Raw genomic sequence first — 12,767 nt, 5'->3', positions numbered from 1 at the left:
GAAAGCAACACTGAGCTGAAACAGATGTTTAGTTTTAATCCCCTCACCTCCCATAAGTTACTTTTGACAGTTACAAGACTGTTTCCTTTGTACAAAACACTAGGCAGAAAAACTGACTTCAAAGATCTTCAGTTTGATTTCAAATACAGAAACATTTAAAGGCCTTGTAAGACTGAAAATCTGTCTGATGTTCTTCTCTCAGTTGTATCAGCATATACAGTAATTAATGTAAAAAAATTCATCACTGCTTACAAGTCTTGCCAACTTAATTACCATCACACTATCCACAGTATGCATGCGGCAGGATACCAAACACTTATTATTATTCCCAATTCCTGCTGAGAGGGCCAGGCCACGTGGTAAAACTGCCTCCAGTATAGGAGAAGTTGCAGCAATTCCCCAGACAATGGCAGAAGAAAACTAAATCACAGATTATATCACAGAGTGGGGGACACAGCGAGCACTGTGCATGTACAAATCAACATATAATCACTTTAGGATTGAATCATGTGGGTTTAGAACTACAATAATGCTGATAAAGTAAAACGTCCATCATTCTTATAGCAGTTACTGTGCTGACTATATCCACTCATTTTCAATATCAGTATCTGATCTTATCATGCTGTGCTGGATCAAAGACAACGAAAAGTTTATTTTCTGTAATTACTTATTGACAATGACAAGTCAACTTTTCTCAGGTAAACAACATAGCTGGAGCTTCATAGAATCACAGAATGGCCTGGGTTGAAAAGGACCACAACAATCATCTCGTTCCAACCCCCTGCTGTGTGCAGGGTCACCAACCAGCAGCCCAGGCTGCCCAGAGCCACATCCAGCCTGGCCTTGAATGCCTGCAGGGATGGGGCATCCACAGCCTCCTTGGGCAACCTGTTCAGTGCATCACCACCCTCTGAGTGAAAAACTTCCTCCTAAGATCCAACCTAAACCTCCCCTGTCTCAGTTTAAAACCATTCCCCCTTGTCCTATCACTGCCCACCCTCATAAACAGATGATCCCCCAATTAAGTACTGGAAGCCCACAGTGAGTCTCCCTGCAGCCTTCTCTTCTCCAAGCTAAACAATCCCCATTCCCTCAACGTTTCCTCATAAGAGAGGTGCTGCAGCCCTCTGATCATCTTAGTGGCCTCCTCTAGACCCCCTCCAAGAGCTCCATGTCCTTCCTGAGCTGGGAGCCCCAGGCCTGGGTGCAGCACTGCAGATGGGGCATCACAAGAGCTGAGCAGAGGGTGACAGTCACCTCCCTCTTCCTGCAGGCCATCCCTTTTTTAATGCAGACCAAAACACAGTTGGCCTTCTGGGATGCAAGTGCAAACTTCTGCAACTTCTGAACTTAAGACAGATTTTGAGTGCGTATTTTTATGAAATACAGGAAAAAATTCACTTCTCAGCAGTATTCTTGAAAAATGTGATAGGTAATGGAACTGTAAGTATATTTTCTTTCCCAAAACAATTATTTTGTCCCTGGCAAACGGTATAAATGTCCACTGGCATTTTTCCTCAGAAGTGAATGTACCAAAACAAATAGCCTCAATAAATCAGTATGCTTTTATATTTCACCTATTTTATTTCCAGGAGATCAAGAATTTTATTTTAGCTTCATCACTATAGTATTACATATTCAGTTCAGCTTAATAGTAAATGTAAAGTAATAGAGTGAATTCATTGCACAAGTGAAGTATAATAAAGTACAAATAAAGTATATTACCGGCTTAGGTAACTTTCAAAGGGAATACACTTATTTTAAAACATACTCACTGAAGTATTAGTGTGACTAATCGAATGGCTTCCACAGCTACATCATATTCCTTGTCAAGTGTCATTGATACAATGCGATCCTGGAAACAAATGTTATTACAGAGATGAAACAAAAGCACACAAAGCTATCAGATTTAGAAGTACATGGACATAAACATTCCTCCTGAGGAGCAAAATCTTTCAACAGGACACATGAAAGTCCTTTCATATCATTCAATTATTAAATGTACATCTTAGGGAGCTGTGCACCATGTACAAAATGGAACAGGCTTGTACACGTGAATGGAATAAAATACTGAAGAAAATAGTCCTTACTCTCTTATGTTTTCCAAGAAAGAGAAACTTTCAAAGAGAACTTTGAAACTGTTACGCTGCTCTGGACTGGTCTGGGAGAGAGCTAACTGCACACAGAGGGCAAGTACACAGGTATAAAACTCCTATCTCTAAAGAAGGCCTGCAAGAGAAGGGCTCTTCTCACCTGCCTAAAGAGCAAAAGACACTCCCTGATCCTGGAGTCTTGGAAACAGACTGATGTGACAGTATTTCCTTATCCAAAGAGACCATTCACTCAACAAAAATCAACAGCATGGACATCATATTTCTTATTTTCTGTCACATGGCCAGAATCTCTCTGTGATGGAACCTGTCAGACAGATACTACAGCCGTTGAAAATGAGACCCTCCCTTGCACCTAATGTCTCTGGAAGACAAAATTTCTGAGATTTAGCAAGTTACAAAACCCAGCTGTTCAATCTTTTCCTAAAGAAATTTTCCATGCTGCTGTACAGCAGTGTAATAAGTCACATCTGCATTTATAACCTAAAACATTAATTTACACTGCAAAGATGACTCTGCGTTATGTATTATCACTGTGAACAAGATAGGCTGAAGAGCAAATCCACCTCCTGTCATTCAAGACATGGGGACAGCATTCTGCAAAGGTCAGGAATGAGGGGCAGCCACTGCAGCTAAATCTGCTGATGCCAACTTTGTTACTGACGAAAAGAATTAATCCACTTCTTTCCTATGTAGGAAACAACACTTGCATCAGACAGGACTTCTTGGCAGAAAACAGAAGTCTCTTTGATGGATGAACATGGACAAAGCTGTTTTGTTTTCTATGTGGACAAAGCTTACATTTGAGCTTATCAGCTATGCCTAGCAACACTAACAGAAATACCATAAAGAATATGCATCTTCACCCTGTCTGAGAAGGGACATTATTAAATCATTGCCACAGATACCTAGAATGTGCTACAATATTAATAACCGTATGCAAGTAATTCTGGAACAGATTAACTTACTCCAGGAGATCTCTAGAGAGATTTCTATTGACAGCTTGAGTGGATTGAGATGAATCTCAGCTGAATGTGCAGCTTGATTCAGTTTTAATGAGGAAATACACATAAGCAGCCATGAAACTGAGAACAGCATTCAGCATTTTTCCAGAGAGCCATCTAGCACTTCTGGTTGCCCTGAGATGTTAAGATTTATACAGGCATTACAAAACTAGTCTGAAGTCTGCAGCTTCTGCTGTCTGTTAGTCAGGGAAGTCATCCATGAGAGGATATTTTGTCTTTACTGCAGTACACACAGAAACTATTTTTACAAAATTATAAGAATATAAGCACTGAAGTGAACATACAAAATGATGTATTTCATCTCCCACTTGAAGTCAACCAGACCTCGCTCATTCCTGATGGATATGTATTTAACTTGCCCTTAGAAACCTCAGATGAAGGAGATTCCATCACTTCCCAAGCAGTCTGTTGTTACAGAAATATTAGTTTGGATAAGAAGCCTTTGTTAAAAATCCAAGACTATCTGTAGTGTATGCATTTTCTTCTCCATCTCTCAAATTAATGTGGCAAAAGGCAGATTGCCACTGTTTTTATCAAGTGTTTATGTAGAATAAAGATATGGCAAATTTTCTCTATTTTGAGCTTTTCTAGAATCAAGTGGAAGATTTAACAATAACTGCAATGACAAACATGACCAGTGAGGCAGTATAAAATCAACAGAGAAGTTTTACAGTCCGCTGCACAGTGTTTGTTTATGAGGATTTAGGTATCCACTCCTTTCCCAAACAGGATTTCTCACCAGCATTATAATCATGATTTAAACAAAGATAAATTCCACTGGTTTTTCTTTTACTACAGTTTTCTGTTCTCCAAAACACAAAAATGATGGCAAAAGGTGCCTGCTGACATGGTGAGTGCTCCAAAGCTTTCTTCACAGAGCATCCAAACAGAAGCAGGGACAGTCTAAAAGTGCAATGCAAACTCCCACCACAGAGGTTCTGTTCAGCTCTGCAGAGTATTGTGGTGCAGACCAACCTTCCTCCAAATGCACGCACAAATTGAGCTATAAAAGCTGTTCTACTCACTGTTTTTTTTAGTTTGTTACATTCATCCTTACTGTAGGTGTGAAACACTCTGTACACATCCTTGAAATTCAACAAATCTAACATTAAATTACCACAAGCAGATTAAGTAACAACAATGAATTAACAACAGTAATACATACAAATAAATAATCACCTTGGTCAAGCCAGTCAAATCTTAACAGATAAACACTAAAATTAATTTGTCTTAATCTCAGCATTCAGGAGCAGTTTTGCATGTAATTTACAAGTCCAGACCACAACACAGTGGGATACACAACATGCTCATTTTAAGTTCTCCTTCCAAAAATTGTATTTCCTCTTACCTTGAATCTATTAGTGAACAGCTCCAGTTTTGGAAATAACTCTCTGTTGGTATACAGACTTTGGAGAGCTTTCAAACACTTCAACCTCACTTCACCTTGCTAAACAAAACACATTAAGATTAGCTGATATAATATCAAATCCACACGAATAACAAGTAAAATCATTTTGTAATTTGTTGAGTGTTCATTTAAAATGTTATGCTAATGTGTTACCAAAGCCAAGTTGCAATTCAGCTAAACACCAAAAACCACAGGTGCAGCTGCCTACAAAGTTAATTTTTCTATTTACATACACAAAGAATTTAACGTGCCATCACTTCCACTTCTGTTTCCCTTTCAAGTGATTCCACAGTTCAAAAAGACCGTAAGCAAATAAAGACATCAAATAAAGACATCTGACTTCAAGACGGTTGGTGAGAAGGCAGTGCAGCAGTTTAGACTACAAATATTTTCCTCCCAATACCTGTTGTTAATGTCAATGTACAAGAGTTCAAAATGACAGAGCATAGTCTGTATGTGGCATACAAAAACAACTCAAGTCATCTCTAAGCCACTGTCTGTACAAACAACATGCATAGCAAACACACCCAAGATTTCTTTCTCTGAAGCTTTCTAAAGCCCATCATGGGCCATGCACAGAAAGGATGAATGGGCCGATGGAGCTTCCAGCAGGAGCAGGCTGCCACCACAAAGACAACGCACCTCAGCCACTGCCTGAGGAGCCACTGGAAGGACAGCAGCTTGTGTTTTGCTGCCTGAGGTGTTCTGTGGGCAGCAGCTCACTCCTAGCGACTCTTTTGATAGGGATTGCTTTGATCTGGTTGGCTGTAGGCACGACCGTGTCTGCGTTACCTGCCTACAGATCAAGTTTTGTCACCTACAGGAATGCTGGAGATAAAGAAAAGGGGGCTGGATCCCCCGGGCACATCCATGTCATCTACCTGACTGCAGACACAGCTCAGCTCATTTGTAAAGTCCTGGTAAATGATGTATTATTGTAAAAAAAACAAAAACAAAAACCAACCACGTGGAGGTAGCCAAAAGGTTATAAACACAAACCTGCTTTTCATTTCTGAGCCTATTCTGTAATTGAGTCTGTATTTAAAAAAACACTCAGGCTAAAACCTGAGTGAACATTCAGAGGCAGACATACAAAGAGAAGATAAAAATCCATTTTTTTCAGTTTCCATTAATTTCATAAATTGCAACTGAAGAAGGAAAAAAGGAAAGAAGGATCTGCAGAACAACCTTTCCTTGAAGAATGACTGTTCCTGACAAATCATCTCTATTCCTGTGAGGAGTTTCTAAGCACTCATGCTCTACTAGAGATCTTGTTAAGTACTACTGAAGAGTAAGCCAATGGGATGACAGTTCTGTTTATATGGTCTATTGCAAAAATCTTTCAAGGTACAGAAAATAACTGTCTTGAAGAAAAATGTTTACGTGGATGTCATCATCTGATCAGTAAACACAGAGAAACTCTACTTGTCATTCTTTTTTAGTGGTACTTTTGCTAAGGTACCAGTATTAGTGTTTCCTCAGCTGTGAAATCCTGGCATTTTGAAAGGCCAGGATCTCCGGAGTTATCACTGATCATGAGAAGAGGATGTAAGCTTCTTACAGCCTTTGCTTACTTAGCAGCAGAGGATCTCTATCAGTTTTGGCATTTAATGAACATTACAGAGCAAGAATAAGGCAACTAGTCTAGTTACAGCTGCCCTGAAGACTGTCCTGCTTGCAAACAGATGTCCTGTTGTTCAGTGAGTGATGGAGTCTCAAAATGCAAAGCTGTAAGCTGGTCAAAGACAGAAAAAGTAAGTGCCAACAGCAACATAAGTTGAGACTTGCAGTGCAGCTGGTGGCATAGCCAGTGGTGATGTGCCTGCTGACTTCACCAGCACCACAAAACAGGGCTCTCAGAATTTAGTTCAGGCTTTACACAGAGGGTCTCTGCATGACTTAGGGGAGCAGATTAACCAAGGTAGATAGGAAGCGCAACAGTGGGCATTTGGTACGTGCATGGCCTGCCAGAAGACCAAAGTTGAGACAGTAACAAAGGCATAATGAAGCCAGCTGCTGCTATCCAGATCCAAGGAAGAAGACAAGTGACTGCAGAGCTAGGGGAGCAGAAGTGGAAGAAAGAAAGAAACATGGTCCCTTTGGCTGAGAGTGAAGGCACAGGAGACACAGAGGAAACCTCTGTAGATGACTGCCCTTCTCAGCAGGCAAACAAATGAGAGGACTTACTGTCTTTGATAACAGACAGGTCTGTTTTTAAACTGGTGATCGAGGTTGGAATTCATTGCTCTGGAGAGGAAGAAGTACAACAGCTTGCTAATCTTGTTATAAAGGTTTTAAAAGAGTCAAGGAGATTAGTGACAGAAACCCACAATTAAGCATAAATAGTAGTGACATGGATGAGAACGTAAGAAAAGCAAAAGTGAAGCAGTACATACATATACTGCACTGAAATCCAGAATGAAAGAGGGGAAACAACCCACAAACCATCAATATGCCTGACAGAAGATGCTTACTGTGTAACTATGAGAATCATTCCAAGTACAAAAGGTGAGCATTAATTTCAGATTTTAACATGCCAAATATTTTTTGGAAAAGAAACACAGCAGAAATTTCCAGCCTATGAAGGGTGGAAATAGTCACGTTCAAATAATTCCTAAGAATTAGAATTATGAAGGAAAGGTACAAACACACTGATGCTGGACAAAGACAGAAAGAGCCTTACGTAACCAAGAGATTAACTTACTTAACTAAACAACTCATTAGGAGGTCAAGTGATAAATTGAAAAAAAACCAACCACAAAATAAATAAGTAAAAAGGCCCAGGCACAGAAGGACCAGAGAGAAAAGGCAATAAGTGTAAATATGTTCACAACACAACAAAGTTACTTTGCTTTGAAGGAAACAGTCACTTTCTTAAGCGTGCAGTGAGTGCAAAAAGAAATAGTAAAGTTAGACACAGAATCTTTAACCTCTGCAAGGAAAACCATTTAGTGCCATACACTGCCAAGCATTCAAATAAGCTGCCAGAAAAAGATGTGCAAAACCAACAGCTTGGGCATTTGAGGATATTTTCAGAGGAGTACTACAGATCTATTGAACCTTGAGTAGGAGAGAAGTAAGCAACATTATTTCCCAGATCAGCTTTCAAGGAGATTTTCTTGAATTCTGAGTTGAAGGTTATGTCAACCTAAGAAGGCAAGTATTTGCAACAGTGCAATACCTGCACATTCCACTAGATAAAATGAGCATTAGTTTCCCAACTATTTTTGTGTAGTAGCATCTATGCCTTACATACAGAGTCTGAAATGGAAGTCATTTCCTAAGTAAATAATGGACAAAACAGTTCCATTCTCAGCTTCCTAACTGCTATGATCTTTCTTTCCTCAGTCTCCTCCTCCAGAAGAACCATGTGTTTCCCTCCACCCCTTCAATTTCTGGGACAGCTGAGCACTGTAGACTCCTGACTTCAGTCACACCCATCAGCTCCATGCTTTTCTTTCTCCAGTCAAACTATTCTTTCCTCTCTCAAAGCCGTTTATTTTAAGAAAGACAATAACAATATATAAATAATTATCAAACACTATTTTTCATGACTATCTTCGCAGTAGTAATTGTTAATACTTTTATTTATAATTTGAAATTAGAACTTTAAGCAAAAACACCAAATGCTTATCAACACTGTTAAATAACAAACATTTATCGTATTTCCCCTATTCTTTTTTAAATAGCCCTCTAGACACTTTAACAGTAAAGCAAAATTGCCCCCACTGCTAATGAAGTGAGAAGCAATACAATCGCCCCAATGGCAGCAGTTTGGGATAATCCACACTCCTCTGGGTGAGTGATGCTCTAGGCAACATTTTCTTAAATACAGCTTTCCCAGAACCAGGGCTGTCTGAGTATCCAGGGACACAATTATGGTTTCAAAACAGTTCCATGCATCAATTCAGCAAATTAAGACTGCACAAACTCCTTTTATTAAGTGATTTTTTTATGCAGCTGTATTCCAGGTTAATCTGCTTTTTAACTCATGCTACCAGATCCACAGCAAGGAAAAAGTAGTCTAAAAGGAGAGAACTGCAGAATTAGATGCCCCCTACAGATGCTCATTTGAAATCCAGGGAAGGAAGAGGATTAACATTGCCATAATTACCCAAATTACAACTAATTCTTTCAGGCAGTGACAATGAAAACCAGGCTATTGAGAGATCTTGTGCTTCCGGAGAACTGGCATTATTTATTTATTTCTGAAATAAGTGCTTCCTTTTGCACTTCCCTCCTCAAATGTCTCCATCTCTGTTCACTTTCCTTTTATCCCTTGGTAGGAGCTGTCTGAGTAGCTAGAAAACCCAAGCCACTTCGGAAGGCCTGCAACCATAACTACTGCAAAATAGTAAAGATGGAAGAACAGTTCAATGATGCTTCTCTGTGTTTGGTCCAGATGGATGTGCCCTCATGCTTTTTTGCTGCTGTTGTTTTAAACATCGTAATTCAAATTTTTCTAATATGAAATGACTGAAACAATGTACTAATTTTGGGACAGCTGGGGTAAAATATGTTAGTGTTCCGTCACTAAATCCTGACCGGAGGTTAAGCTAACTGGATGATGTGAGAATCTATTGGATGCATGATGAGAAAATGCTGGATGCAATGGATCACACTGTGAGAAGTTAACACCAGTCAGAGATAGCGCCTGGAGGAGTGGCCAGATTTCACAGATGGTTAAAGGGAGTATTGTGAGAAGCAGCTGAACTTCACAGACACTAGAAGGGATTGAGAGCTGTGAAGTGCAGCACTGACCACTGGAAGTGCTACTTTGTGAAAATGTTTTGCTCAGATTTGAGGGTGCTACAGAAATGCCACTGCTGATTAGAGGTGTGCAGTTTCAAATGCAGTGTAGTGTCTCCAGATTAAAGTTCGGAAACTACAGCTTCGCAGGGGAAAGCCACTGCCCAACTGGTGCCTCCAAAGCATGAAGGCTATTCTTAACAACTACACTGCTGGTCCAAGTCAAGAGGAGATGCAGATCCTTGCCAGCTACAGCTAAAGCAAAAGAGCAATCAGTAGCACAACCTCTTTCCCTTATTCAAACAGCATGAAGAGCTTTGAAGCTGTATCCTTAACGCTAATAAGCTGCACAGAGTTATTGAAGAAATCACCTTTTTAAAGGAACGCGTCAACTACTTGCTCTGTGAGTCAGCAGAACAAATTTACAAACTTTTTTCCAGAAGCTCTACTATGGGGAAAAAAATAGTCTAAACCACAATGCCAGGATTTAATGAGCATTTCAACACTATATGGCGGTCTCGTCTGTTTTTCTTGGACACCGAAGGCAAAACAGTAAAACAACTATTTCTAGTTGTTTGAGTGAGAGTGGGAGGACGTCTAGTCTCATTTGCAGCCTGGTGTAGGAAAAAAACATACAGCAGTTTAAAGCCCTGTTCTACCAGCATTAGGAAAGTGCTACTGTTGCAGGAATCAGGTGGCCCCCTGTATCAACAATTTTTCATTTTGACCAAATCTTTCAATTACTTTATTTTTATTACAAAGTTATGATGAAGAATCTCTCATGCAAGAAACAAATTCCAAGATTAACTCAATCAACCCTCTGAGCTCTTCTAAGCTGGCACAAAGAGGTAGATATGAAAAAGTCTTGCTGGGTAGAACTGAAGAATGCTGCAGAAAAATACCCTTTGAAGATGGTTGTAGCTGAAATGCCTAAAAACCTAAAATAGTAAAGGGTATGTGATTTACTAGGAATCCCATTGATGGGATTAATTTGGGGACCCAGACACTTCTGGATTTCTTTTCTCTAACCATTGGCTAATGTCATCTGGAACATCCTTTTCCATTCTGTTTCAGATACAAAGGTCCTCAGGAATGATGTGACAACACAACCACCCTTTTAATAAGAAGAAAAGCAACATGGAAAAAAAAAATCTATTAAGATAGCCCAACACAAACTGAAAAATAAAACTACCCAAATAAGCATGTGATTCAGGATGACTGTATCTTGATTCAATCATACAGATCAAAAGATTCTGGTTGAAAGATAAGTGACCAACAGTAAAAATTAACTAACTTTTTATAAATAAAAAATGATAGACTAAACGTGTGTTAAGCAGTACAAGACAGTATGCACCGCTGTACACAGTAATACAAAATACTTACCCTGTCATGTAGTGTCCAACCAACATATTTTAAATAACTATCATTCAGGAAGGCATCACTGTACATTTTCATCCAGACACCAATTTCTTCAATACAGACAGCTCTAATCTCAGCAATAGCATCACTAGTAAGAAAAGAAACAAAAACAGAACAGATTACAGACACACCATTTACCTCTAATTCCCATTGCTCCAGACTTGAGCTTTTACTCAGGTTCAATGAATCTCACTAGCTAGAGCTTGTTACCATCCTCACTCACTGACCTACCTAATAACTGAATGTAAAGATATTGAGGTAATGTTTCCATGATCTCTAAAAATTCTCACTCTAGTTGACTTCTTAGTCTATTAATCTTTTTATTCCTCTTCAAGCAAAATTATGAATCTATGTGCCACAAACCTCTTCTCAATAATGATTTCTGAAACATTATTGCCCTGATTTCCTAAAGAGGCTTGACTCTCCCCAGGTGGAGACCCAGAATGTCAAGTAGGAAACGTTATTTGACATAACCAAAGGACCCTGGTCAAAGGGGGAAGAATGGAATTTGATTACTTGCTCCATCCAGCATACAAAAACCCTTCAAAGAAAATCTACTTTAACCTTAATTCCTGCCATTTTTTCTTGATTCTTCTACATTCTGACTGTGACAAGTGATGGAAGAGGCAAAAATGCATCTCAGACAGATTTATCAGCTGCTTATTGAGGTAGGGCAGCAGGAAACTGTCTGGAGAGATCACCTAAAGAGTTCAGGGATGGAAATGACTTCAATCTGATTGGCACTTTCCTGCCTGATTGACACAGAGCATGGCATATTTACTAATAATGAACGACAGCCAAACAACGGGAAAAGGGATTGGGGCCATCTGGCCCTTCGGTAATTTCATCTTTCAGACATCTGTTACTGCAAGAAATTGCTTGTGCCATTCCAGCTGGCACTGTTTCACAACTCCAAATTTCAGCTATAATAAAAGAGTAATGTACTGAGCTGCTATGCTGAAGAAGGTAGTGCCCAATGCTTTGCATTACATATAACTGAGAATCCCATTCTGGTGTTTGTTTTGCCTTTCTAAAAAATCTTTCAGGAAAAGTGGTAAGCACTGATTTAATCCTAAAGCAGCACCCAGAGCCCAAAACAAAAATGTAATTTATGAAAGCAATACATCTTATACTTCAAGCAAGAGAATAATTGATATGTAAGAGCAACTGTATTATTCCTAAGTCTTCAGTTCCATGAAACATGAATAAAGTGTTCTTAAACTTATGCTCAAGGTGCAAGTTCACACAGTACAGTGTAACTAAACTACTACCCGTACTGTATCTGCCTACATACTTCCAATCTTCACACTGCTCCATCCCCATGTGTGTTGTACTTCATGTGATCTTCCAGACACCAAGGTGAAAACCACAGTTCATTCAGGTTGCCTGACATGTCACACAATGGCAGCATCACACATAACTAGAAGATACATTTCAGCTGCCAAGTATGAGTTTTTTCTCATTCTACGTCACATCACTGGGAGGAGACTGTACGGCAGTAACAGCTTATAACATGCATTTAAAGATTACACAAGGACTATTAGCAAATCTCTAGGCATGCCACCAGATCACTATCACTGTGCAATGTGAAACACACTGCTTCTGCCAGCTTCCAAACAGAACCACTGTAACTGGTCTGTCTAAGCTCCCTGACGACAGCTGTGCTATAACCTTAGAAACTGGAAGGTAACTGTCAACACACAGTGTAGATAAGCTGCATTACAAGCAGAATAAGTTGTTAAATAAGCTGTTCCTACCAGGGAATTCTCAAGCAGATTTTAAATGCTGTAAGGGAAAAATGTACTAAATAAATTACTACATCCAAGGCTCTGCACTATGAAAATTGCATTTGTTACAGGGAATGCAGCGACAATGAAGAGCAATTATTTCACCACCTTATAAATTTGATAACTGAAACATTCTGGAAGGATTTTATGGCAAGCTCAGGAAGAACTCAACTGTCAACAGCTATTTAATCATGCAGCACAGCCAGACAATATCAGGAAAATTTATCTTTTCCATAAGACTGCATTTGAGCCTTCCAAGGCAGACAGT

The 12,767-nt window shown here is 39.4% G+C and overlaps 1 protein-coding gene across 7 annotated transcripts in view; it reads right to left on the bottom strand.

The window, feature by feature from the left end:
* The window catches only part of STAG1 (STAG1 cohesin complex component), a 149,441-nt gene that overhangs the window by 45,473 nt on the left and 91,201 nt on the right, over positions 1-12,767 (bottom strand). For all 7 annotated transcript variants that reach the window (XM_032446719.2, XM_015870973.3, XM_085512621.1 and 4 more), the window contains 3 exons: positions 10,677-10,800; positions 4,485-4,583; positions 1,776-1,855 (listed from right to left, as the gene is read on the bottom strand). In XM_032446719.2, coding sequence (XP_032302610.1) covers positions 1,776-1,855; positions 4,485-4,583; positions 10,677-10,800 — 303 coding nt within the window. The remainder of the gene's footprint in view (positions 1-1,775; positions 1,856-4,484; positions 4,584-10,676; positions 10,801-12,767) is intronic.

This window comes from Coturnix japonica, chromosome 12, assembly GCF_054131305.1.
Source record: "Coturnix japonica strain WE chromosome 12, WE-NBRP24, whole genome shotgun sequence".
Lineage (NCBI taxonomy): Eukaryota > Metazoa > Chordata > Aves > Galliformes > Phasianidae > Coturnix > Coturnix japonica.
The sequence above is the reverse complement of the archived record's forward strand: the minus strand, read 5'-3'. Positions and strand labels throughout refer to the sequence as shown.